The 27,981-nt window shown below is 43.1% G+C and overlaps 2 protein-coding genes across 2 annotated transcripts; both read right to left on the bottom strand.

The window, feature by feature from the left end:
- Positions 1 to 14,045: 14,045 nt before the first annotated feature.
- LOC115168296 (rho-related GTP-binding protein RhoA-B-like) lies at positions 14,046 to 20,084 on the bottom strand. Its single transcript, XM_029723443.1, has 5 exons — positions 19,959 to 20,084; positions 17,887 to 18,044; positions 15,374 to 15,494; positions 15,007 to 15,137; positions 14,046 to 14,799 (listed from the first exon to the last, which is right to left on the bottom strand). Exons 2-5 carry the CDS (start codon positions 18,040 to 18,042, stop codon positions 14,626 to 14,628), a joined length of 582 nt encoding a protein of 193 aa, XP_029579303.1. The 5' UTR covers positions 18,043 to 18,044; positions 19,959 to 20,084; the 3' UTR covers positions 14,046 to 14,625.
- Positions 20,085 to 21,539: 1,455 nt separating this feature from the next.
- On the bottom strand, positions 21,540 to 27,771 carry LOC115168293 (transmembrane protein 115). Its single transcript, XM_029723442.1, has 2 exons — positions 25,897 to 27,771; positions 21,540 to 23,518 (listed from the first exon to the last, which is right to left on the bottom strand). Exons 1-2 carry the CDS (start codon positions 26,751 to 26,753, stop codon positions 23,287 to 23,289), a joined length of 1,089 nt encoding a protein of 362 aa, XP_029579302.1. The 5' UTR covers positions 26,754 to 27,771; the 3' UTR covers positions 21,540 to 23,286.
- Positions 27,772 to 27,981: the final 210 nt, after the last annotated feature.

The following is a 27,981-nucleotide window of genomic DNA, read 5'->3' as shown; positions in this document are numbered from 1 at the left end:
GATGAAAGAGGAGGAGAGAATAGTTGGAGAGGAAAGGTGACAGAGGTGGAAGAAAACCTTGGAAGAGATGTATTTGGAGAAGGCGCAGAATAAGAACAAGAAGAAGGAGCCTGCTGTGCCAGTGCGCATGCCTAGGCTCATTGTCTACAAGCCGAGGCCCCGGGTCGAGCTCACACCTGACTGTTGGCTCCAGACCCAGAATGACTCAACTCTCGAATCCAGCCAAGATCCCGAGCCCAATCAAGCTCCAGAGGCCACGATGGCTGCTGCCGAGACCCAATGTGAGGTACTGGACATTGAGTTTGATGAGCGAAAATGTGTAGATGTAGATGTGGTCTACAGGGGACGGATCATTCCCCTTGAAGAGATCCAAGCGGCCAAGCAGGGGCTCCTCCAGGAGGCTAAGGACGCTGAACACCAGGCCAAGGCTGAGGCCTATAAAAACCTAACGCAGGAACTACATTGACCAGATGAAGAGGAACCCAAAGCCCTTTCTAGTGAGAGAGGAGGAGAAAGAAGTTGAGTCCAGTGGCAGTAAGTGCTCCAGCCTCATTGCTGAGACTGAGGAGATGGAGGCATGTGCCAATGAGGAGGAGGGGAAGGACCTCAAAGAGGAGGAAGGAAGTGAAAAGCCCAAGGAGAACATCAAGCGAAGGAAGGTGATTCGCTGGGAGAACGATAGGGTTAAACGATCGCTACCAGAAGAGTATTAAGATAACCTATCACAACGAGGAGCACATAGTTGACAGAATGATGTATGACATCACACGAGTGGAGCAGAATCAAAGGAACCGGGCAAAGCTGCTGAAGGCTGAACAGAAGAGGCAGAAGCTGGAGGACCGCTGGACAGAGTGGGAGGAGAGGGAACAGAAGAAAGAGGCCAAGAAGTTCAAAAAGAGAGAGAAGGAAGATTCCAATTCTAGAGGCAACATCACAACATTGAAAATGGCAGAGGGTAAATATTCAGCTGAACTGAAAGGACATGGGGAAGAGTAAAACGGGGAAAGACAGTTTTCATTTTTGAAATCATGGTCAAACTTTTCTGTGGGATGTACATCACTTGTAATGTTAAGTGTGACCCAAAGATTACAAGTTATATTTTGCTTTAACTAGGCTAATTCTCCTTTACCCTTTCCTGACCTCCTGTTGTCCTTGTATATTTCAGCTTTTGGTGTGCCAGGAGACGCTTTTAGGAATTCAACTCCAGACCACTTCCGTGCTCAAATGATGGGTCTCGACTACTCAATGTCCTTTTGATAATCATAGGGCCTTGGCGCCCCCATGTGGCTCAGACCACTCAGTGGCCAACACCATTTGAGCCAAAGTGTATCTACATTAATTTACCGAAGTGCGTCGCTGCCAGACTGGAAAATAATAAAAACGTTGCAGCTCGTCATGTCCCAAAAACTACCCCTATCCAAAGCACTGCTATATAAAGAATTGGTTAAACTATATTGTCTTGGGACTGGGTACAGGATTTGCATTATCTTGGTTTCGTTGCATGAGATTGAATAGGCCTACAATAGTTATGTTACAATAAGGGATCACACTATCAACTGTCTGTGTATCACTCACCTGTGGAGGCAATTTCGAGAGCGTTCAAAATCATTTATACAACTATCCAATGGCCGTCCGACCATAATAACCTGCTAATTGATAATTACCTGCTAATTGGGCCTACTGATCGCCACGATAATTATGTACTGTGTTCAATTAAATTTTTAAGCATTTTCGCATTTAGGATTCATTATCAACATGTAGGTCTCTTGTCACCTGCGCCGGTGGACGAAGGACAGGTCGGGGTCGGACGAGTAAGTAGACGGAACATGCAGAAAGGAGGGACGATAGGACCATAGAAAGATGCTCGAGTGCGCGCTCTTCGGCAGCTGTGTGTGTGTGTGTGTGTGTGTGAGAGAGAGAGAGAGAGAGAGAGAGAGAGAGAGAGAGAGAGAGAGAGAGAGAGAGAGAGAGATTGTCTAGGATGCTTAATGGGATGTTTTATTTGATAAATTCGAATAAGTGATGGAAGAACAGGCATGGAGGCCTTTTGGGAGCCTCTCATGGCAAATAGTGTCCCCCTGCCAAAAGTGTCCCCTGAAGCGAGATTTGGTTTAGTGGCCTCCCCTCTTGATGGAGGAGAAAATGTTTTACTTTTTAAAGTTAATTTCCTGCAATTCTACCCATTTTGCTACAGGGTGGAGAAACATTTTTTCCATTTTAAAGCTAATTTCCTGAAATTATAAGCATTTTGACATGACTTATGCCATGTTAATGATATCTGAGTGAGAGTGACTAACAAAATCAATGGGGCCCCCTGGAGATCAGGGCCCCTTGGCACTTGCGTGCTTGCTCAGTTTTCGGCCATGATTACTACAAGTTTAGATAGCTGGCTAGAATAATTTACCAATCTAAAAATTGTAAACTGACATGGCTAATTGAATGACTGTCAGTGGTTGACATAATATCAGCAAAATTGCTGATACACAACCAAATTTCAAACTTTCTACTCTTCTACTATTCAAACTCTCGACAGTAAATTGAGCCCCACAAACTAAGTTCTTAAAAATCAAATCAAATCAAATTGTATTTGACACATGCGCCAAAAACAAGTGTAGACCTTACAGTGAAATGTTTATTTACAAGCCCTTAACCAACAATGCAGTTTTAAGAAAAATAAGTGTTAAGTAAAAAATAGATAAGAAAAAAAATAAATACAAATAATGAATTAAAGAGCAGCAGTAAAATAACAATAGTGAGGCTATATACAAGGGGTACCGGTACAGAGTCACTGTGCAGGGGCACTGGTTAGTCGAGGTAATATGTACATGTATGTAGAGTTAAAGTGACTATGCATAGATAATAAAAGGGGGGGGGGGGGGTCAATGCAAATAGTCTGGGTAGCCCTTTGATTAGCTGTTCAGGAGTCTTATGGTTTGGGGGTCAAAGCTGTTAAGAAGCCTTTTGGACCTAGACTTGGCGCTCCGGTACTGCTTGCCGTGCGGTAGCAGAGAGAACAGTCTATGACTAGGGTGGCTGGAGTCTTTGACCATTTTTAGGACCTTCCTCTGACACTGCCTAGTATGGAAGTCCTGGACGGCAGGAAGCTTGGCCCCAGTGATGTACTGGGCCGTATGCACTACCCTCTTTGGTGACTTGTGGTCGGAGGCCGAGCAGTTGCCATACCAGGCAGTGATGCAATCAGTCAGGATGCTCTTGATGGTGCCAGTACTGCATGGAATTACTATTAATGTCTAATCTATTTTCATGGTTATATTATATAATATTCAATATGGTTTATATATTAGAGAGTACTAGGCAAAAATAGGTCTAGTTGTTCAGATGCTTTTATTTTGTCGTTTTTTTGGGGGGGGGGCTGAGTGAGTCATTTGTAGATTGACATAGGTCACTTCAGTCCGCAGTGGGAATGGACCATCTTCTTGACTTTCCAGAAGCAACAAAATGTCAGAAACATAGTTCAGACAGAGAACCTGACCATGGGCTTGGTGTTTTTCATCTGTGGGAGTCCAAGAATATTGGGCGCTGGTGAATCAGGGCAATTCGTGTCGTTTCGGGAAGGAACTAAAACGCAGAAACTAAAATTAGTCTGAGTCTTCCCAGCCAGTCACTCACTGCAGATACTCGTTGTTACCCGCCTCCAAACGCCCACCCTCCCTCATTGGGCGGCTCAGGGAGAGTAGAGCTCATATTGGTTCAATATAGTTTCACTCGTCAAGGCTAAAATAGCCTGGTACATAAACCCGTCGTTTGACTGCACAGTGGGTGGAGGCTGAGAGAGAACTCTCCGACAATGAAAAGGCGACGGAGGCGCAGGTTTTTCCAGCTCTAGCCCCACGTCACCGCTCCGATAAAGCCTTGCGCAAGAAAGAGCGAAGCTGTGCAATACATCGGCCTTTAACGAGATGGGTGTTTGGGTGTGACCGGCTAAGGGGGTGGGGGCTCGGTGACGGGGTTTCTTCCTTTTTAGCAACTGTGTCAGATTTGTCTGCCGCAATGGTTGTCTGTTGTATATTTTCAGAACTTTTCAGTTGCATCCTTGAAAGCATATTGATATTGAAGCTCGAAGCAGACTGACTTGTCTCAACAGTAGGCTAACCAGGTTTCCATCCAACCTTTTTATGCGAGTAAAGTGGCCTACATGTCGGATAAATAAAATGTCATGACAGGCCTGATGGAAGCAGCATTTTTCAGTGAGCTTTCCAAATATCGACAAAATAAAATAGGCTACACAAAGTGGGATCATTTTTATGTTGTACACAATGAATTATGCGAACAATTGCGGTGGACACGCTTTTATGTGCAACTATTGATATAATAACCATGATCATATTGAAGTAAACTTGTAGTCACGCGATGACATGTTCTGGTCCTCACACTATGACTCGGAAATCATGCAGTTTATTAGGCTACAGATAAAATACATGATGATGAACTTCACAGGGTGGTTGGTGAAAGTGTGATGAGTTTGAGGTCCCTTTCCAATAAATATGGAGGTATTATTCTGGTGACATGATGATCAGTGCTTGGCTGACATTTGACAAATTAAAATAATCTCGCTCTTTTGTCCATAGTCATCTCATAAGGCTATACCCGCACTGTATCTGCGAGCTGTTGGCTAGAGGCCACGTGCCAATACCAGTGTGGGCACATTCGATGGAACATTTTTAGTGACAAATCAATCAGTAGAGTTGAAAATGCGATGGAAACCTATTTAACTTGTGTTTTTTATTCGGTACATGGGAATTTAACAGCAAAAGTTATTTTTTTGTGCACTAAATCATCACGCACAGGCTTTTATCCGCAACAAATATCATACCCCCCAGTGGCGGTTCTAGACCATTTCAACTGGGGGGGCCAAGCTGGGGCCAGTTGTACTGTTAGAGGGGCCAGTTACATTAGGCGTTATTGTTGTCATATCGTTTTCTTCACTGCATTGCAGGCATTAACAGGCAAAAGACCATGTTCATAATCATCATCGTTGCCACTGTCTAATAACAGATAAAGAACGATAGCAAAAATGAGTTATGTAAAAATTAAATTAGTTTGGTATACAATATTTGTAAGGCATCAACCAAGCTTTTTTTCCCAGACAATGTTGGTTCCATGAATGGAAAATGTGTCTTTTGTATTTGTTACAACAAGATTTCTCAAGTGAACCCACGCCTTCCAAACTGAGTTGTGGATAAGCTCAGTGATCATCACCAAAGCTGAGTTTTCATTAGTGTAGTAAGACCACTGGGAATGGCTTTGATCACAGAAATAAACTCTCTGAAAAGTATTGGAAACTCATTCAATGTTATAAATTGTTCATATAAAGTCACTATTCCTCTCATGCCAGCTGGGGTAGAACAATGATTTATTTCTTACAGTTATGTTTGAATAATTCCACAAAAGAGCTTAATGTGGGGAAAAATTGTGCAGGAAACATATTTTCCAGGACATTAAAGCTTGTTGGTGAAACCTAGCCAATTGAACAGGTAATCTTTCAGGGATATAATTACATTTCAGTAAAAATTGAAGACCTCTCAACTTATTAAACACATTGTTTGGAATGCCCCACCTGCCCTGAATGACAGTGGTGACTGGGAATGAAATATGGAATGTTGACAAGACGGGAATAACCACAGTATGAACGTGGCAATGCAACTCAATCCCCCCAACAATTGTTTTCCCATGCAAAAGATATACCATGTCCACTTTGTATGGGATTGACCAATTGGATGTGTTGGAAGTGGAAATGGATCCGGCTGGATGCAGGAGGATGACTTGCCAATTTTCATAAAACACTTCGCCAACCATACCAAGGTCAGCCTGGAAAGGAAGGTGGTCCTTATCCTTGACAACCACAACTCACACCTGTCAATCAGGGCCATTAATTTCTGTAGGCGCTCTGGTATAGTCTTGCTTTCTTTCCCCCCACACTCACACAAGCTCCAGCTCCTGGAAAGGAGTGTGTACAGGCCATTGAAGAGAATGGTGAACTCTGCTAGTGATGCCTGGATGAGGATAAAGCCCAGAAAGACCTTGACCATATATGACGTTCCAGGCGTTGTCAAAACAGCACTTCCAGGTGCCACAACACCCATCAATGTACAGGCTGTGTTCAGCTGCACTGGCTTTTGGCCATACAACCCTGATATATTTCAGGAATGTGACTTTGCACCCTCACTTGTCACTGATCGCCCTGCTCCAGCTGACACACTGGCCTTGCCAGCTTCCTCCCAGGTCAGCTCTTCAGCCACCACTCAGGCCACTGTGCTCACTGCCTTCCAGGCCACCTCTCCAGCTGCCTTCCAGGCCACTTCTCCAACAGCCTTCCAGGCCACCTCTCCAACTGCCTTCCAGGCCACCTCTCCAGCTACCTTCCAGGCCACCTCTCCAGCTGCCTTCCAGGCCACCTCTCCAACTACCTTCCAGGCCACATCTCCAACAGCCTTCCAGGCCACCTCTCCAACAGCCTTCCAGGCCACCTCTCCAACAGCCTTCCAGGCCACCTCTCCATCTACCTTCCAGGCCACCTCTCCATCTACCTTCCAGGCCACTTCTCCAACTACCTTCCAGGCCACCTCTCCAGCTACCTTCCAGGCCACCTCTCCATCTACCTTCCAGGCCACTTCTCCAACTACCTTCCAGGCCACCTCTCCAGTTTCCTTCCAGGCCACCTCTCCAACAGCCTTCCAGGCCACCTCTCCAACAGCCTTCCAGGCCACTTCTCCAACAGCCTTCCAGGCCACCTCTCCAACAGCCTTCCAGGCCACCTCTCCAACAGCCTTCCAGGCCACCTCTCCAGCTGCCTTCCAGGCCACCTCTCCAGCTACCTTCCAGGCCACCTCTCCAACAGCCTTCCAGGCCACTTCTCCAACAGCCTTCCAGGCCACCTCTCCAACAGCCTTCCAGGCCACCTCTCCAACAGCCTTCCAGGCCACCTCTCCAACAGCCTTCCAGGCCACCTCTCCAGCTGCCTTCCAGGCCACCTCTCCAACAGCCTTCCAGGCCACCTCTCCAACAGCCTTCCAGGCCACCTCTCCATCTACCTTCCAGGCCACCTCTCCAGCTACCTTCCAGGCCACCTCTCCAACAGCCTTCCAGGCCACTTCTCCAACAGCCTTCCAGGCCACTTCTCCAACTGCCTTCCAGGCCACCTCTCCAACAGCCTTCCAGGCCACTTCTCCAACAGCCTTCCAGGCCACCTCTCCATCTACCTTCCAGGCCACCTCTCCAGCTACCTTCCAGGCCACCTCTCCAGCTACCTTCCAGGCCACCTCTCCATCTACCTTCCAGGCCACCTCTCCAGCTACCTTCCAGGCCACCTCTCCATCTACCTTCCAGGCCACCTCTCCATCTACCTTCCAGGCCACCTCTCCAGCCACTTCACAGGACAGCTCCCCCATATCAGGCTGTGCTGGAAAACACCTGATTACCGTTCTAATTACAACCCAGTTGATGTACGCCCCTTCCCAAAACCAGGGCGCAGGAAAATCACAACAAAAGGTAGGAAGATACATCCACCAAGCAGTCACTGGAGAAGAGCATAAAAAGTAAAGCACTAAGAAGACAAAAATACAACTCCCTGCCTAAAAAAACTGGAAAGAAGCAAGCCAAGACAAACCACACTGAACAACAACAAAAACCTGTCCTGCCTAAGAAAAAAGGCAAAACAAAGCATATTGAAGCAGAAGATTCAAGTCCCTCCAACGAGGAAAACTTCTCCATTGTATGCATGGAGCACTTTAACAATTCCAAATCCAAGGAGGTCGGTGCAGTACTGGGAATGTACCCCATGACAGCGATACCACTGTCACAACTGTAACTCTGATTAAGCAAAAATGTCCAACATTCAATCACACACACACACACACACACATACACACAGACACCACAAACATTCAGGTGTTTAGTTTAGCCAAGTTGTTGTTTGGTTGAGATAGACCATTTAGTGGAGGGTAAAATAAAAAACACTTTATTATTTGTATTTATTATTATTTCTGCCAAACAAAATGTTAAACATGGCAATATTGCTCTCATGGTCTCAATAAAGGCGTTCAATAATTAGTTAAAAGTCATGATTTATGCACTTTTCATTATGTTACATTCTGTTCATCCCAAGCACTGTTATAACTAACCCAGACCATGGGGTAAATTGTAACACTTCACTCCTCGTATTTACGACAACAGCATGCATTTGCAGTTTGATTTACATATACAGTTGAAGTCGGAAGTTTACATACACCTTAGCCAAATACATTTAAACTCAGTTTTTAACAATTCCTGACATTTAATCCAAGTAACAATTCCCTGTTTTAGGTAAATTAGGATCACCATTTTACTTTAAGAATGTGAAATGTCAGAATAATAGTAGAGAGAATGATTTATTTCAGTTTTTATTTCTTTTATCATTTTCCCAGTGGGTCAGAAGCTTACATACACTCAATTAGTATTTGGTAGCATTGCCTTTAAATTATTTAACTTGGGTCAAACGTTTCAGGACGCCTTCCACAAGCTTCCCACATTAAGTTGGGTGAATTTTGGCCCATTCCTCCTGACAGTGCTGGGGTAACTGAGTCAGGTTTGTAGGCCTCCTTGCTCGCACACTCTTTTTCAGTTCTGCCCACAAATTTTCTATGGGATTGAGGTCAGGGCTTTGTGATGGCCACTCCAATACCTTGACTTTGTTGTCCTTAAGCCATTTTGCCACCACATTGGAAGTATGCTTGTGGTCATTGTGCATTTGGAAGACCCATTAGCAACCAAGCTTTAACTTCCTGACTGATGTCTTGAGATGTTGCTTCAATATATCCACATAATTTTTTTTCCTCATGATACCATCTATTTTGTGAAGTGCACCAGTCCCTCCTGCAGCAAAGCACCCCCACAACATGATGCTGCCACCCCCGTGCTTCACGGTTGGGATGGTGTTCTTCGGCTTGCAAGCCTCCCCCATTTTCCTCCAAACATAACAATGGTCATTATGGCCAAACAGTTCTATTTTTATTTCATCAGACCAGAAGACATTGCTCCAAAAAGTGCAGTCTTTGTCCCCATGTGCAGTTGCAAACCGTAGTCTAGCTTTTTTTATGGCGGTTTTGGAGCAGTGGCTTCTTCCTTGCTGAGCGGCCTTTCAGGTTATGTCAATATAGGACTCGTTTTACTGTTGATATAGATACTTTTGTACCTGTTTCCTCCAACATCTTCACAAGGTCCTTTGCTGTTGTTCTGGGATTGATTTGCACTTTTCGCACAAAGTACGTTGATCTCTAGGAGACAGAACGCTTCTCCTTCCTGAGCAGTATGACGGCTGCGTGGTCCCATGGTGTTTATACTTGCGTACTATTGTTTGTACAGATGAACGTGGTACTTTCAGGCATTTGGAAATTGCTCCCAAGGATTAACCAGGCTTGTGGAGGTCTACAATTTTTCTTCTGAGGTCTTGGCTGATTTCTTTTCATTTTCCAATGATGTCAAGCAAAGACGCACTGAGTTTGAAGGTAGGCCTTGAAATTCATTTACAGGTACACCTCCAATTGACTCAAATGATGTCAATTAGCTTGTCAGAATCTTCTAAAGCCTTGAAATCATTTTCTGGAATTTTCCAAGCTGTTTAAAGGCACAGTCAACTTAGTGTATGTAAACTTCTGACCCACTGGAATTGTGATGCAGTGAATTATAAGTGAAATATTCTGTCTGTAAACAATTGTTGGAAAAATGACTTGTGTCATGCACAAAGTAGATGTCCTAACTGACTTGCCAAAACTATAGTTTGTTAACAAGAATTGTGTGGAGTGGTTGAAAAATGAGTTTTAATGACTCCAACCTAAGTGTATGTAAACATCCGACTTCAACTGTATAATAACCACACCAATTTGTAAAGGCCAGGTGTAGGTTGTTTGTATCAAGTGTTGAACACACTGGCATAAATGATCTCTGAGAAACTGAGGAAAAGCTGAAAAGAGGTTAGTTAGCATGCCTTGGTGGTATGGTATTTGTGCATCTGTAACTTTCTCCCTCATCATTAATTATGATTCATTCAGGATTATCCGTAATCATTGTAGCATCCACATTAATGTAGAATTGTTTCGAAACGTATGCTATTCTTATTTACAGTAAAAGTGACTCCATAATGACACAATACATTATGTACCATTAATTTCTAACTAAAACAAACAGAACATGCATCCAATAAATGTGTAGAGTCACAAGCATGATGTTGTCATTGTGTTCTATGATTATGGAACCAAATACAGTGCATTGGAAAAGTATTCAGACGCATTGAATTTTTTCCACATTTTGTTACGTTGCTTTTTTCCCTCATCAATCTACACACAATACCCCATAACGACAAAGCAAAACAGGTTTTTAGAAATGTTTACAATTTTGTTTTTACATAAGTATTCAGACCCTTTACTCAGTACTTTGTTGAAGCACCTTTGGCAGCGATTACAGCCTCGAGTCTTCTTCAAATCAAATGTTATTGGCCACATACACATGATTAGCAGATGTTAATGTGAGTGTAGCGAAATACGTGTGCTTCTAGTTCCAACAGTGCAACAATATCTAACATGTAATCTAACAATTCCCCAACAACTACCTAATACACACAAATGTAAAGGGATGGAATAAGAATATGTACATGTAAATATATGGATGAGCGATGGCCAAGCGGCATAGGCAAGATGCAATAGATGGTATAAGATACAGTATATACGTATGAGATGAGTAATGTAAGATGTGTAAACATTATTGAAGTGGCATTATTTAAAGTGACTAGTGACCCATTTATTAAAGTGGCTAATGATTTGAGTCTGAATTGAGGGAACAGCCTCTCTGTTAGTGATGGCTGTTTAACAGTCTGATGGCCTTGAGATAGAAGCTGTTTTTCAGTCTCTCGGTCCCAGCTTTGATGCACCAGGACTTCTCCCATTCTTCTCTGCAGATCCTCTCAAGCTCTTTCAGGTTGGATGGGGAGCGTCTCTGCACAGCTATTTTCAGGTTTCTCCAGAGATGTTTGATCTGGTTCAAGTCTGGGCTCTGGCTGGGCCACTCAAGGACATTGAGACTTGTCCCGAAGCCACTCCTGTGTTGTCTTGGCTGTGTGCTTAGGGTCGTTGTCCTGTTGGAAGGTGAACCTTCACCCCAGTCTGAGGTCCTGAGTGCTCTGGAGCAGGTTTTCATCAAGGATCTCTCTGTACTTTGCTCTGTTCATCTTTCCCTCGATCCTGACTAGTCTCCCAGTCCCTGATGCTGAAAAACATCCCCACAGCATGCTTCACCGTAGGGATGGTGCCAGGTTTCCTTCAGACCTGACGCTTGACATTCAGGCCAGAGTTCAATCTTGGTTTCATCAGACCAGAGAATCTTGTTTGTCATGGTCTGATAGTCCTTTAGGTGCCTTTTGGCAAACTCCAAGCAGGCTGTCATGTGCCTTTCCATAAGGAGTGGCTTCCGTCTGGCCACTCTACCATAAAGGCCTGATTGGTGGAGTGCTGCAGAGATGGTTGTCCTTCTGGAAGGTTCTCCCATCTCCAGAGGAACTCTGGAGCTCTGTCAGAGTGACCATCAGGTTCTTGGTCACCTACCTGACCAAAGCCCTTTTCCCCCGACGTGTTCTTGGGGACCTTCAATGCTGCAGACATTTTTTAGTGTCCTTCCCCAGATCTGTTCCTTCGACACAATCCTTTCTCTGAGCTCTACGGACAATTCCTTTGACCTCATGGCTTGGTTTTTGCTCTGACATGCACTGTCACCTGTGGGACCTTATCTAGACAGGTGTGTGCCTTTCTAAATCATGTCCAATCAATTGAATTTACCACAGGTGGACTCCAATCAAGTTGTAGAAACATCTCAAGGATGATAAATGGAAACAGGATGCACCTGAGCTCCATTTCAAGTCTCATAGCAAAGGGTCTGAATAGTTATGTAAATAAGGTACTTCTGTTTTCTATTATTAATACATTTGCGAAAATTTCAAAAAAACTGTTTTAGCTTTGTCATTATGGGGTATTGTTTGTGGATTGATGAAGAAATGTTTTTATTTAATCCATTTTAGATTAAGGCTGTAACATAACAAAATGTGGAAAAGGGGAAGGGGTCTGAATACTTTGCGAATGTACGGTACTTAACTTTTTACTACTTTAATAAACATATAGCTGAATTTGTCCCCTAAAAGGGGGGGGGGGGTCTATGTACAAAAAGTGCTGTAATTTCTAAACTGTTCACCTGATACGGTTGAAAATACCCTCAAATTAAAGCTGAAAATCTGGACTTTAACCTCATAGACATTGTATCAATTTAAATCCAAAGTGCTGGAGTACCAAAACAACAAAAACATTTTAACTGTCCCAATAGTTTTGTAGCTCACTGTATCTGTAAAGCATTTTGTAACATCTGCTGATCTCAAAAGGTCTTTGTAAAATACATTTGATTAATTAATTGTCAGGTGACACTTTCCTTCAGCACTTGTAGGTGGTTCTCAACCTTTAAAGTAACTGTCCAGTGTTTCCAGATTGCTATGAAGTATGATCTTTAATTATTTACAATAAGTGAAATAGTTTTCCTTCCAAAAAAACGGTAGTTAAGTATGTTAAAAAGCAGCTTTTCTGTGTTGGAATGGTGTGGGCATAAAATATTCAATAGAGTAGACCACTGATTGGCCAGCCAATATGACACCATGTTCTATGAGGAAACAGCAAGCATTTTTTAAACGGCCTGTTTGGGATACAAATGTTTTTCTCCAATTTATGCTTTGGCCACAAATTTGAGTATAGGACGAGGTAACAAAACTATTTGGGTATGAGTTAACAGAATATGAACTGGACAGTTACTTTAAAGGTAAAAAATAGATTTTCCTGTTTTATATTTCCACACTGAGGTTGGAACAACACTGTGAAATTGCGAAAAATTATGTCCTTTTATTGTAAGAGCTGTTTGACAAGACCGGCTGAAATTTCAGCCTGTTTTAGTGTGAAGGGTCGTGCTCGAGAGCATTGAAACCGTGATGTATCATTGGTAAATTGTGACCGACTGATAATATTGAGTAGTTATTTAGGATGCAAGGTGATTTGTAGATCAGTCTGTCTGGACACTCCTTTAAAGACGGCTGCAATGTCGAATGCACCCTTTGGGCTTGTTCGAGTGGTAGCCGAAAACAACCGACTGTAGAACCAAAGTCGAGGAGTGAAGTTGGGGGAGGTGCACTCTGAAACAGCCGAGAGTCAGACACCAATGTGGTTTTCCAAAAGCACGGCTCAGTGCAACATAGCAGTGTTGCCATTGTTTATAAAAGTTTTTCTTTATGTCAAAATAAACATGTCTCCAATTCCCATATCACACACTCACAAACTTACAAGTGTACATTGTACATTCATTTGAACATATCCACTGTATACATGAATTGCAGCCAAGTTCCTGTTTCAGTCACATCATTGGTCACGTTCAGGTGTCAAACAAAAACACCCTAATGATTGGTTGACAATAGAGCCTCCCACAATGCAGGTGTTGGCTGCAGGAGGAAGTTGAAGAGAAACTGCAGAGATGTGCAGTCAAAACTTCATTACCTTTGATCACGATTTTTGTTAAGTTCTTGCAGTCAACATGTAGACTCAAGCCGGACAATTTTTATCCCCATAATGCAACACTTTGAAAGGCGGTGACCAACGATGATCACTGACTTGACAAAATGATCCACTCAAACACACCCATTGACTTGTAGCCTTCCATGGTGACATCAGCAGGCAAAAAATGTGTTAGACCAATAAGAGTTCCAAAACTCTATGCCAATAACAGCTCATTTCCCCTCCCCACTCACACCACACCGACAGTCCAATCAAAATTATTGCTTGAGAAACTGCCCTTTGCTAAGAAACTGTGTGTTTCTTTTTGACCATTTTTCATTGAGAACAATCACTAAAGGTACTTTTGAAATTACTTGATACATAGATAAAAAACAGATGCACTGGACCATATCTCTCAAAAACGTCCTTGCACGACAAAGCAAATTGTAGCCCTTCAATTCCCCACAACAAAAAAGTAAATGTGTTACAGAAAGTAATTTATTACACAATGTAACCAAGGCTAGTTTACAAATACAGTTCCAGTCATGTATGTGTATACATATGAATATACCCACGTCTTATATTTACAGATTTGCATAAACATGTTTTCCTGTTTATTCATTTCAACACTTACTTTACGGTTTCACATCCAAAAACTAAAATGATTTGTACATAAGAGATTTAAAGGAGTTCAGCCCTGTGTGTTCCAAACAAAGAAATGGCAGCCAGCCCAGAGTCCAAGCAGACAGAGCACTTGACTGGCAGTCCAGAGGCCAGCCCTTCTCACGACCGCCCCAACAACAGCATTTGGCAGGTGAAATTTAAATACTGATAAATGTTTACCATGACTTAAAAAAATAAGACGAGTAAAAACCAAACATCAACAAAAAAAATGATACGTTCTGAGATCATCTCCCAAAGCAAGGACACAAGCTCCAACGGTCGGTCGGCAAGTGTGAGGGGGGTTGGTGAGATGTAAACAGGTGCTTATCCAACCCCCTTTGTCCATCCACACACTTGCCAGAGCCCCTGGTACAGGGACTGAGTCCTGTCATGCAGTCTACAGAAGGAGACATTTATTGCTCTTCTTTCCTCGCCGGGCCTGTAGTGCCGCCCTGGTGGCCATCTCAAACACCTCCCGCACGCCATCCTTCGTCTTGGCTGAGCACTCCATATAGCCGAACGCTCCGATCCGGTTGGCCATGTCACGGGCCTCCTCTGGCTTCACTGGCTCCTACAGAGAGTTAAGAGACACTGTCAGGACATCCAAAAAGCCCTGACCATATCATGCGGAAAGAGTGACAGATACAGTTGGTGTAGTTTAGGGTGAGTTTTCCCGAAAGCTTTGTAGCCAACGTGGCCATTTTCTCTCATCGCAGTTTGTTTATAATCCCACGAGTTTGTAGAGGGAGGAAAATATTTGCCTGTCCTTTCTATGTACCTGTTTCATCTTGGCCAGCTCCCGGCGTGTGTGTTCATCGTTGCGCAGGTCCTTCTTATTGCCTACGAGGATGATGGGAACGTTGGGACAGAAGTGTTTGACCTCTGGAGTCCACTTCTCTGGAATGTTCTCTGTACGTAATCAAAGGGTCAAGGGTCAGACAAGCACCCACCAACACTCAGTACATTTGGGAAGATATGGGGTAGTGTGTAGTGTACCGGAGGGAGGAGGTGTAGAAGAGCTATTGCTGTCCTATGCGTATTGGATGTGTGAGTGAGTACTTCATTAGTCAGAATGGGCTGAACAACCCACCTATAAAAGGAAACCTTGTGTGGATGACAGCAAGAGAGTGAGTGTGTAAGCTCACCCAAGCTGTCTGGGCTGTCAATGGAGAAGCACATGAGGATGACGTCAGTGTCGGGGTAGGAGAGGGGGCGAAGCCTGTCGTAGTCCTCTTGGCCAGCTGTATCCCACAGAGCCAGCTCCACCTAGTACAGAGTAGACAACTAATGTTAACCCTCATTCAGATATGCTTGAAGTGGCAAGTGTATGTCAGCTGTTCTAGTGACTGGGTTTATCCGCAAACCTCTGGCAACAGAAATAAACCATAGACAACCGTGTAAACACATTGACTCAGTAAAATGTACATTGTACAGTTAATGACATCTGCCTACCACAGACTTTCATGAACACACAGGAAATGTTTAGAAAATCAGGATAATTGGATATTACTTTTAGGTGTAGGCCAACTTCAATGAGGAATGAAAAGAGGACAATGTCAGAAAAACAAACTCCCAGCAAATCAGAAAAAAACCACATCTCTGATAAGAGTCACTCTTTGAAAATGGATAACTGGACATTTCTTGAAGACATTCATCGGTGTGACACACTAAAGGGTTATAGAAAGCTACTTGCCCTTCTCGGTTGTGAGTTAAATGGGGAAAGCAAATTAGAGCAAGACACTTCTACAAGTATGACATGAAGTAAGTGGAATTCATTCAGCCAATCAAATCTAGATGTCCCAGATTTCTAGTCGAGCCACATTGAGGCCAGGACACCTGGGTTTATAGCTCACACGGGCCGCTATATAATGAAGTGCCATAGGGTCTTACAATATAACTTTAGAATACATATTCCTTACATCATTCAGAAGCATATGTTGCACCTAATATGTTTCTATACCTGGTTAACTGAACAAACACGTGCCATACCATTATATCCATCTGCCCCATAGCTACAGATAAATATAGCCCAATCTCAACGAGCCGATACCATGATAGCCAAGACAAGCACTAATAAACACAGTGAAGCAACCTTGAAAACCAGCTAGCAATTAAGGCTACGTAATTCACCTAACCTTGTTAACCTGTTTGGGCTAGGGGGCAGTATTGAGAATTTTGGAAAAAATATGTGCCCATTTTTAACTGCCTCCTACACCAACTCAGAAGCTAGAATATGCATATTATTGTTCAGGTTTGGATAGAAAACACCCTAAAGTTTCTAAAACTGTTTGAATGGTGTCTGAGTATAACAGAACTCCTATGGCAGGCAAAAACCTGACAAGGTTTCATGCAGGAAGTGGCCTGTCTGACAAGGAGTCGTGCGTCTTGCATCTGTTTATTGAAAAATATGGATCTTAGCTGTAACATGACAATTCCCAGGGCTCCAATAGGTTCTCAGAACCCGGGAAAAACATGAAGGATGACGAGGCAGCCTCAGGCTGAAACAGATTATCGCCTTTGGTAAGTGGCCGATCAGAGGACCATTGAATGAGGCGCGTGCACGATTCGTCCCCGTGGAGAAATTTCATTCGGCTGTTTAGGCTCATTGCAGATTCCCGGTCGGAATATTATCGCTTTTCTACGAGATAAATGGCATAAAAATTGGTTTTAAACAGCGGTTGACATGCTTCGAAGTACGGTAATGGAATATTTAGACATTTTTTGTCACGCCATGCGCCATGCTCATGACCGTGATGTAGCATTCTGATAGTGTCTAGAACTCACGAACAAAACGTCGCTGTTTGGATATAACGATGGATTATTTGGGACCAAACCTACATTTGTTATTGAAGTAGAAGTCCTGTGAGTGCATTCTGACGAAGAACAAGAAAGGTAAGAACATTTTTCTTATAGGAAATGTGATTTGGTGAAGGCTGAACTGGGTGGGTGTCTAAATAGCTAGCCCTGTGATGCCGGGCTATGTACTTAGAATATTGCAAAATGTGCTTCATCCGAAAAGCTATTTTAAAATCGGACGTATCGAGTGCATAGAGGAGTAATGTATCTATAATTCTTAAAATAATTGTTATGCTTTTTGTGAACGTTTATCATGAGTAATTTAGCGAACTGTTAGTAAATTCCCCGGAAGTTTGCGGGGGGGTATGCTTTTTCTGAACGTCACATGCTAATGTAAAAAGCTGGTTTTTGATATAAATATGAACTTGATTGAACAGACATGCATGTATTGTATAACATAATGTCCTAGGTGTGTCATCTGATGAAGATCATAAAAGGTTAGTGCTGCATTTAGCTGTGGTTTGGGTTTATGTGACATTATATGCTAGCTTGAAAAATGGGTGTCTGATTATTTCTGGCTGGGCACTCTCCTGACATAATCTAATGTTTTGCTTATGTTGTAAAGCCTTTTTGAAATCGGACAGTGTGGTTAGATTAAGGAGAGTCTTGTCTTTAAATAGCTGTAAAATAGTCATATGTTTGAGAAATTGAAGTAATAGTATTTCAAACGATTCAAAAATCGCGCCACTGAATTCAGGTGGCTGTAACGTAGGTGGGACGAAATCGTCCCACATGCGCCAGAGAGGTTAACACCTTCAACTGAGAAATAAAAAAATGATGTTGTTGAGTCTGTATTCATTACCTGTTTGCTGTCCACCTCAATGTCAGCCACATAGTTCTCAAAGACAGTGGGTACGTAGACCTCAGGGAACTGGTCTTTACTGAAGACTATCAACAGACAGGTCTTCCCACAAGCACCATCTCCCACGATCACCAGCTTCTTACGAATCGCTGCCATGCCTGAGAAGAGAGAAGTAAAGTGCATGAAGAAACACAAGCAAAACAACAGCCTTATATTAAACAGGTTTTTATAACTGCTGTGGTCTCAAATTAGATCAGTGTAGTGGATTGATGACTGGACACTTAACACCATTGTGGAGATTCGCAAAGCTAAGTCACACTTGTATCCTTGAATGATTTCTCCCAGTGGGGCTTATTGGGGGAACACACTTGCCTTCAACACCAGAGGTTAAAGGGATAATTTACTTTGAACTTTAACCAGCTGGTTAAAGTCTATGTGTCCTATCCATCCATGTCTTAGAAGACAACAACCAATGTTAACCAGGCTCTATCAAAACGAGCATGATCCAGAACAAACTGCAGGTATGGTATATGTTCTACACACGACGCCGGTAATCTCCACTAATAACGGTTGAGTAAGTTTCCTCAGGTAAATGTGTGTGCAAGGAAATTGACAGCAAAGAGGGAAAGAGAATCAGCCCATCCATTCAGTGATCGTATTGCTGCTCACGTTAAACTAGTTGCTGAATGTTAGGATCACAAGTCAGGACCAACAATGAATGGTGCATTCAAGGTGGAAAACATGCCCCATGTATTTTTAGACTGAGGGACATGTGTGACCAACCGCACCAACTCTGATGTACAGTCCCCAACTCTTATGTTTAGACTACTTCCAGAATAGGTCTTGACAACATTTAGCTAGTATTGCCATGTATAACCATGATACATTTGACTGGTTATTTGACTACCAGCGCGCTGATCCTGTGGACATCATGTGATTGTAGAAGCGAAGTATGTGTCAAAGCTGTATCCTAGTAATCATTGATGCGATGTCCCCATTAGTCAAACGCCACATAAGATGGGTTCTCTGAAGCAGTCACATACAGGACATTATCAGACACTCATGCACGGCAAGTATCTTTTAGTTTCTTGGCTGACATTACATTAATTACTACTATAATACTGCTTAGGATAGACAGGCATTAAAGCTACTGTAAGTAACTACGTGCATTTTTGCCCATAGGGTGGGTCATTCAAATGTTTAGGTAAGATGGCGTCAAAGCATCAACAGATGGCTGTTGTCCGCAGTATAAGGGCGGCCCCATTCACAACAAACTCACTTCGCTAGCTCTCTACCAGAAAAACAGTGTCTGGTCCCTCTGAAGTTAAATTAAAATGGTCAACCCAAGAACGCAACTTGTCTAGCTAGTTAACCAACGTTACCTAAAATAAAGAGACTGATACTTGTAATTTATGGCAGAGCCGAGCTAAACCACCCAATCAGATTCAAACTAAGTTTGTTTTGTTATAGTTACGTTAGGTAGCGAGAAAAGTACTGTAGAATCTTTATTTACAGGATTGCACGTTAAAGTAAAAAAAAAAAAAAACAGTAACTTCACTACTAGGACGCTACAGTAATGTTAGCTACTTGACAAAACACAGTTAGCTAACGTAGCAAGCTAGCCAACTGGTCAGAATTATGGGGGCGCCGTTGATGGTGGCTAACCGATAACGCTAGTTGTTGGCTAACTTGCTCAAGATAACAGCCGGTTTGTTCCAAATACTGACTTGCTTCTGCAGACGTTAACTACCTAAGAAAGTTAGCTGGTGGGGATACGGTAGCTAGCTAGCTAGCTTAGCTAGTTACATGGACGTGTTCTGGCAATTTCTTTTGAAGGATAAAAACAATGGAGCTCCTTTTCCAACGGTTACTGCTGCTAACTAGCCAGTAGCTTGAGTCAGTGCGGACGCGGTATAACGTTACCACTATTGAGGCGTCCTCTCGGGCTCGTTTAGAAATGCGAGACCGACGACGATAATGTACGGCCGAACCACTTTCTAACATTTTATCCTACCTTTACACTCCACCAATGTTGTCATATTTCGATAAAAGTTTTTCAAAAGTAGTTGTACCTGTTGTTTAGATGGCTTGCAGTCGTTTTCCCAGAGCTCTCTTGCTTCGCCGATAACCCTCGTTTCGATACAATGTTGAATTACTTTGCGTGTGCACGCTAGGGGGAGGGGTGGCGGGGACGAGCGTGAGCCACGCCTGCGCGTGCACGTCAGTCGGTTTCGACGAGCATCCAAACCGTTTTGATGTTGTTTTTCAATAATAGTTGCATTCAAAAACTTTTTCCACACAAAATAAATGTTAGAAAGGACCCAAGGAGTGGACAGGTTATGCTTCCTTCCTTCGCATTGGGTCATTCTACGTAAATGGTGGCTTTGCTGTCCCAGCCATAACCACCAGGAACAGTGGTGGTTATAACAGTTAAGTGTCAGATAATGACAAAGTATATTGTTAATAAAACATATGTAAGACAGTTAAATTGCAAACCATGTTTTGTATATATTTTAGAGTCAATGTTTAGTGACATATTTTGATTTAAAAAAAGTGTTTTTTTCTCCCACTTTAAATGTCATACGCAAAAGAAGGTATAAGCTTTATCTTGTGGCCTACTTTAAAAAATATATTTAAATATCAACTCATTATTCAAAATAATTTTTGTGAATAGCTGTCCCTCAATTCCATGTCACTGGTATTACCACTGAGGGGTGTTACCCTTTATAAAAAGCACCACTTTGAAAAGATTCAATCCTGGGTGAAAGGTTAATTGGAGCCAGGGCTGTTATGAAAAGCACTCTGTTTGGCAAGTTCTTCCTGGGTCAAAGGTTCATTGGAGCCAGGGCTGTTTAGAAAAGCACTTTAGCAATTTGATGTGAGGCCTTAAGATGTGTCACTAGTGTTACACAGTTTATATTAAGGGAAAGGACATTGTATTAAAATAATTGATCAAATCACATGATTAAGTGATTTATTTTGAATTTAAGAAGTGTGGTTTGAGCAACTGTGGCCTCCATTTTAGCTATGCCATCTTGTCTACAGATTTGTTACCGGTGTTATTGTTCCTAGTTTTAAGTGTTACTGGTCTCTGGCATTACACAACTTTACACACAACTGTGTAAATTACTAATCACATTAAAAAATATAATTTAAAATATTAACCTTTGTCATTCATTATATATGCAAATTTAAGTCCAATTACATTCTGGAAAGCCTGAATCGTCATCTAAAATATAGGTAACACCCGTTTAAAAAAGTCTGGATAAGCATTTTTTAAATGCAATATAAAATACAGTACACTTATGTTGATTTACGTTAACTGTTATCTGTGTCTTGGTAAAAACATTTTTTAAAGTAGGCTGATAATTGTTTGAATTTGAACTACCCTTATCACAAATATAAATCAAGCTAGATAAATGATTAATATTTGTATTAGGCATTCCAATCTAAGTCACAGTCACCTAAATAAGGCAACGTGGAGAACCCCTGGGAAAAGGTTGTCAGTTCAAAGCCCTTCATGACATACAATGAAACAGCTGTAGAGTATCACATACTGTGCTAACTGCTCCATCTAGTGGCAGCCTACAGAAATATCAGCTGACATGTGCTCTACTAGTACTACCTACCCAGTTTTGCAAAAAGACAATTTATTGTTACATGTCATACAATCATATTTTATTTCATATAGAGATAAACAAATAGATCAGAAACTAAAGAGGAATCTGCAATGGCCACAGTAGAAAGAAACACACCAATAGTGGAAATCCGGGAAAACTGTCCTGTGCACGGACAATGTGAAAACCAAGCCTTGAAGTCACCACCAACAAATTAAACAGAACTGCATCAGTATTGCCATCATTCACCACACCTAAACATTTCCAGTCAATCCCCACAAACAGGTACTGCCACTAGCATTAACAAACCTCGTAAATACACTATGTGTGTTAGATTAAGAGTGCAGTTCTTATCTTAACCAACATTGAGAGAGGGAGACAGATTAATAAGGAGAAGAAAGAGAAACCAGAAAGGCTGCATTAAGGCTGTTTTTAGACAGGCATCCAAATTCTGATATTTTTCCACTAATTGGTATTTTGACCAATCACATCAGAGCTTTTTCAGAGCTGACCTGATTGGTCCAAAGACCAATTAGTGAAAAATAAGTTTAGAATTGGGCTGCCTGTCTAAAGCTGCGTTTTGACCAACCAGATCAGCTCTGAAAAATATCTGTGATTAGTTAAAAGACCAATTAGTTTTAAAAAAAAGTGAATAGGGCTGCCTGTGGGAACGTAGCCAAAGAAACAAACAAGAGATTGACAAAATGTTCCTTAGGGAGAAGAAAGCCTGTCAAGAGTGCATCAGTGACTATTGATGCCATTGTCAAAAGCTGCTGAACTTTATCAGGGTAAACCAGTGAGAAATGACAGGAGGCCACCGTGTGAACAATCTAGTGCTCTCCCTCTCCCAGTTACACACTCATTCACCTAAATCCAAACACACACAAAACTTTCTGTCCAGAACAAAATATTCTGACAGAACTCAAATCAACAGTATGAACAAAGAGGAAGACACACCCACATCCCCTTTATTCTATTATGGCTATGGTTCCCCGTCTAGTAATCCAACTCTGACTCAGAGTAGTTGATATTCTGAAAATCACCTCAAGAATTCAGAGCAAAAGTAAACCCCTCAAAACAGGTACAGGAAACGCATCATCATCCACAGAGCAACTTGTCAAATTATCAGGTTTCCCACAAATGTAAGAAACATTTGAAAACAGAAGATCTAACAGTGGTAAAACAGCTGTGGGGTAAACCTAGACTCATTTCAGTCTTTCAGTGATGGAGACAAGAGAAAAGACGTAGATGACCTTGAAAATTAAACACCCATCAGGACAAAAGGATGACCTAGAAAACCGCTGAGAATCTCTGTCCATCTGCTGAAAGCTTACTCTGGGACAATAGTAACACACAGCAACAGATGGGGAGTTTGCCAAGAGTCTCTGCTCCAGTCTAAGTGTCTCAGTCACAAAATCTGGGAGCCAGACAAGCAGCAGGTGTGGAGCAGCTGTCTTTTGGGGCAAAAGAGCTTTACGAAACACTTTGTGCACCCATTCAATACTTTATTCAGGAGAGACGTGAAGTGGTAGGTAGGGAGAGTCCAACCAATATGTTTATACATTGCATTAACGTTTCAATGGACATATGCGGGTGGGCCCGGGGGAGCGATGGGTCCGTGATGGTATCTGTGTACAACTTCGGGGAGTCAGACCGTAAAACTGATAGGCCTGACAATGTTGACAATGTGTCATAAACTGCTAGGGCTATTGTGTGCGTGTGTAGTCACTGTAGTGTATGCTAGTCAAAACTAAGCACGACTGAGTGTGTATCAGTGTGTCTGTTATGAGCGGGAGGGGGCGTCTTCAAAGCTGATGATGCTGGACTCCTGTCCCGTGGTGTTCTGGGAGCCGCTAGACCCCCCTGCTGGCGACGTTCTCTCCTGTCCCAAGAGCAGGGGAGTGTCGGTCCGAACTTCATCCTCATTGTCGTCCTCTTCGTCGTCCATGCTTGGCCAGGTCGACTGGTCCTCGACCTTCTTCAGTCGCTCGTTTAGGGCCTTCAGCGCCAACTGCCTGTAAGACGATCAGAATTTTATTTAACTAGGCAAGTTAGTTAAGAACAAATTCTTATTTACAATGATGGCCTACCAAAAGGCAAAAGACCTCATGCGGGGACGGGGGCTGGAATTTCAAGTAAAATAAATAATAATAACATAAATAAGACAAAACACACATCTAGACAAGAGACACAACACAACACTACATAAAGAGAGACCTAAGACAACAACATAGCAAGGCAGAAACACAACATGGTAGCAGCACAAAACATGGTACAAACATTATTGGGCATATGGAGAATAAGAGCACCTCCTCCCAGCTGCCCACTGCTCTGAGGCTAGAAAACACTGTTACCACCGATAAATCCACTATAATTGAGAATTTCAATAAGCATTTCTCTACGGCTGGCCATGCTTTCCACCTGGCTACCCCTACCCCAGTCAACTGCCCGGCACCCTCCACAGCAACCCGCCAAAGCCCCCACCATTTCTCCTTCACCCAAATCCAGATAGCTGATGTTCTGAAAGAGCTGCAAAATCTGGACCCCTACAAATCAGCCGGGCTAGACAATCTGGACCCTCTCTTTCTAAAATTATCTGCCGAAATTGTTGCAACCCCTATTACTAGCCTGTTCAACCTCTCTTTCGTATCGTCTGAGATTCCCAAAGATTGGAAAGCTGCCGCGGTCATCCCCCTCTTCACAGGGGGAGACACTCTAGACCCAAACTGCTACAGACCTATATCTATCCTACCCTGTCTTTCTAAGGTCTTCGAAAGCCAAGTCAACAAACAGATTACCGACCATTTCGAATCCCACCGTACCTTCTCCACTATGCAATCTGGTTTCAGAGCTGGTCATGGGTGCACCTCAGCCACGCTCAAGGTCCTAAATGACATTATAACCGCCATCGATAAGAGATGGCAGCCATATTCATCGACCTGTCCAAGGCTTACGACTCTGTCAATCACCACATTCTTATTGGCAGACTCGACAGCCTTGGATTCTCAAATGATTGCCTCGCCTGGTTTACCAACTACGTCTCTGATAGAGTTCAGTGTGTCAAATCGGAGGGCCTGTTGACCGGACCTCTGGCAGTCTCTATGGGGGTGCCACAGGGTTCAATTCTCGGGCCGACTCTCTTCTCTGTATCCATCAATGATGTTGCTCTTGCTGCTGGTGATTCTCTGATCCACCTCTACGCAGACGACACCATTCTGTATACTTCTGGCCCCTCTTTGGACACTGTGTTAACTAACCTCCAGACGAGCGTCAATGCCACACAACTCTACTTCCGTGGCCTCCAACTGCTCTTAAATGCAAGTAAAACTAAATGCATGCTATTCAATCGATCACTGCCCGCACCTGCCCGCCCAACCAGCATCACTACTCTGGACGGCTCTGACTTAGAATACGTGGACAACTACAAATACCTAGGTGTCTGGTTAGACTGTAAACTCTCCTTCCAAACTCACATTAAGCATCTCTAATTCAAAATTAAATCTAGAATCGGCTTCCTATATCGCAACAAAGCATCCTTCACTCATGCTGCCAAACATACCCTCGTAAAACTGACCATCCTACCGATCCTCGACTTCAGTGATGTCATCTATAAAATAGCCTCAAACACTCTACTCAACAAATTGGATGCAGTCTACTTGCATATTCATCTTCTGCACATCTACCATTCCAGTGTTTAATTGCTATATTGTAATTACTTCCCCACCATGGCCTATTTATTGCCTTAACTCCCTTATCTTACCTCATTTGCACTCTCTGTATATAGACTTTTTGTTTTCTTTTGTTCTACTGTATTATTGACTATGTTTTGTTTATTCCATGTGTAACTCTGTGTTGTTGTATGTGTCGAATTTCTATGCTTTATCTTGGCCAGGTCGCAGTTGCAAATGAGAACTTGTTCTCAACTAGCCTACCTGGTTAAATAAAGGTGAAATAAAAAATAAATAAAAACAGACAACAGCACAAAGGGCAAGAAGGTAGAGACAAGAATACATCATTCAAAGCAGCCACAACTGTCAGTAAGAGTGTCCATGATTGAGTCTTTGAATGAAGAGATTGAGAGAAAGAGTGAGTTATAAAATAAACAGCGTCTGCCCATTCTCAAGCAAGGGCAAGGCTGAGCAAATGTTTAGTTACTATACAATAATGTAATGCAATGTATTGTAACTAAATATCTTGGAGTCCCTTTCAAAACAGCCACTGATCCTCTCCAGGTGATGATACAGTACGTAGGCTTAACTACCGTCTATGTAAACAAGGACATCAGTGTGACAGCTTGCAAGTGTGTCAACCAGAAAATGAAGCATGAGGTAAACAAATCTTGGTAAATGGATGCCTGTGTGTTTGTGTTTATTTGGGCCTCTAGAGCACTCACCTCCTCCTCTCTGCGTCCTGGGGGTCCGTCCCTGGCAGACTGATGGTGATGGAGGAAGGTGCCCCCACGTCGTAGCGCTTTACCATCTTCCTACAAACCTTGATCTTCACCAGGGCTGCGTGCACCAGGCCAGCCAGCAGTCCCACCACCGGCTGTACCACTTCAGGGAAGAAGGAGGCAAAGGCAAAGTGGTCTGACATGTCGCCACGGCCCCGGCTGTGCCTCTGGTAGAAGCGCAGGTAGACCCAGCCTGCCAAGGCGCCAAAGCTGTAGGCCGCCAGTGGGGCGGCACTCTCCAGCAGGCCTGAGAGGCAGAGCAGGGAAAAGCAGAGGAGGACCAGCGCCGGGGCAGCCTTGAGCCTCACCTGGGGAACCCGCAGCACTGTCGTATCCCCCATTGTCTGCTTAAGGGCCACCAACACCCCCCCGAGGAAGGCTGGTGTCCCGTGGACGCGCACCGCAAATAGGTAGTCCAGGTCGAAGGTGACGACATACGTGAGCAAGTAGGAGAGGCCAGCCAGGAGGCCTGCAGAGATGTTGACCACAGTGAAAAAGATGAGCAGCTCCAAGGCGCCCCACAGAGGCTCCAACAGCCGGCCACAGGCCATAACAGTACCCACGTTGGCTGCCACTCCCCACACATGCTGCTCCACCACGGCATGGGTCACCAGGGTCCAGATCCAGAAGTTAGGGGGGAAGAGGTAGCCAGGTGTCACGCCCAGGGCATATGGAGTGTCAACTGCCCATGAGAGCAGGTACAGAAGGAGCACTATGGCACTTATGGACTTCACCACAACGCTCGTATTGGCTAATGCGCCAAAGAAGTGTTGTCGTGCAACTGGCAGATAGCGATTCATTGTGTGGTCTGTTAGTCTTGAGCAAGGGCCGATGAGTAAGTTTGTCTGACCCGCAGCTGCTCACGTGCTGGCCTTTTATTTTAAAATGAGCAGTGCCAAGAATAACAAACTAAATCAGCAGAACCAGACAACATCCACTCTCTACAGTGAAGATTCATCCGGGAAATAATCAGATTTATCAATGCTAATTAATGGTTTAAATTAACCTTTTATGGTCTCACTGTTCAAAACACTTGATGGAGCAACTTTCCTACCTTGCTATGGACTTTGCTGAAGTTACCTTGTTTCTGATTAGATAAGAATAGTTGGGCTAACGTTAACGTAGCTAACGTTAGATAACTTACTAGCAACCTGCCAATTACTCTCAATTGACATTGAACGGTGTCATACTCGAAGTTTACATACAATTTAACTTCCCAATTAGTAAATAGCTACTTGACTTTAGAAATCATACCAAAAATTCCCAGATCTTCAACCAGCCAACGCTAGCTAGCTTAGAAACGTCATCAGCTTGCTGGCTAGCAAGCACTGTGTGGAATAAGTAGTTAGCTAGGCTAACTAGCTAAGGAAGAAGTCAGACTGTTACGATGTTTTAAATCCACCATTAGAGTTCATGAACGGATCAATCTCCATTTGATAAATGGGTTTGAGTTGTATAACTACAAAAACGAAGACTACAAAAATAAACAGTACCAGCTCATTTTCTTCTCGCCTCGGCACACAGACTAAATTAGTCCACCAGCTAGCTAACGTTAAAGGATTTCCTGCGTTAGCTAGCTAGCAACAGGCCGTCAAAACAATGTTGTCCAGGCAAACAATTAGAGATTCACGCGAAATTAATTAAGTCACTACGGTTTCAGAATGTCAGAAGTATCTTGGGTTACTTCAACGTTATTCCGATATAAAGCAACAGATTTATTCGGGAATATTTGTTGTCTTGTGAGGCACTCCCAGCATTTCACACTGAGCAACAACGCTTGCGCTGCCAGTGCCACCGTCACCAACACACACGAAGCGTCAAGTCACGCCAGTTTGGTGCACTAGTTGATCATGGGAAACATTGTTTTTTTTGTTGCTAGATCCTTGAGTTCCATGTGGTAGGGCAGCCTATGGGTCATGGATAACTTTTTAAAATGTATTCAAACTGACATGTATTCAAAATGTTCTCTCTCCTCAAGCATCGATTCAAGAGACATAAAAATACTTGGATAACCACATACACATTCAT

This window comes from Salmo trutta, chromosome 30 (assembly GCF_901001165.1).
Source record: "Salmo trutta chromosome 30, fSalTru1.1, whole genome shotgun sequence".
Classification (NCBI taxonomy): domain Eukaryota; kingdom Metazoa; phylum Chordata; class Actinopteri; order Salmoniformes; family Salmonidae; genus Salmo; species Salmo trutta.
The sequence above is the reverse complement of the archived record's forward strand: the minus strand, read 5'-3'. Positions and strand labels throughout refer to the sequence as shown.

What these genes read in the sequence shown, in the direction of transcription:
- LOC115168296 (XM_029723443.1), bottom strand. Translation starts at nt 18,042, where the DNA reads ATGGCAGCGATTCGTAAGAAGCTGGTGATCGTGGGAGATGGTGCTTGT. An exon ending in TGACAGCCCAGACAGCTTGG is followed by an intron (nt 15,138 to 15,373) that starts GTGAGCTTACAC and finishes GATTACGTACAG; the next exon opens with AGAACATTCCAGAGAAGTGG. An exon ending in AGCTGGCCAAGATGAAACAG is followed by an intron (nt 14,800 to 15,006) that starts GTACATAGAAAG and finishes AACTCTCTGTAG; the next exon opens with GAGCCAGTGAAGCCAGAGGA.
- LOC115168293 (XM_029723442.1), bottom strand. Translation starts at nt 26,753, where the DNA reads ATGAATCGCTATCTGCCAGTTGCACGACAACACTTCTTTGGCGCATTA. An exon ending in CAGGACGCAGAGAGGAGGAG is followed by an intron (nt 23,519 to 25,896) that starts GTGAGTGCTCTA and finishes ATCGTCTTACAG; the next exon opens with GCAGTTGGCGCTGAAGGCCC.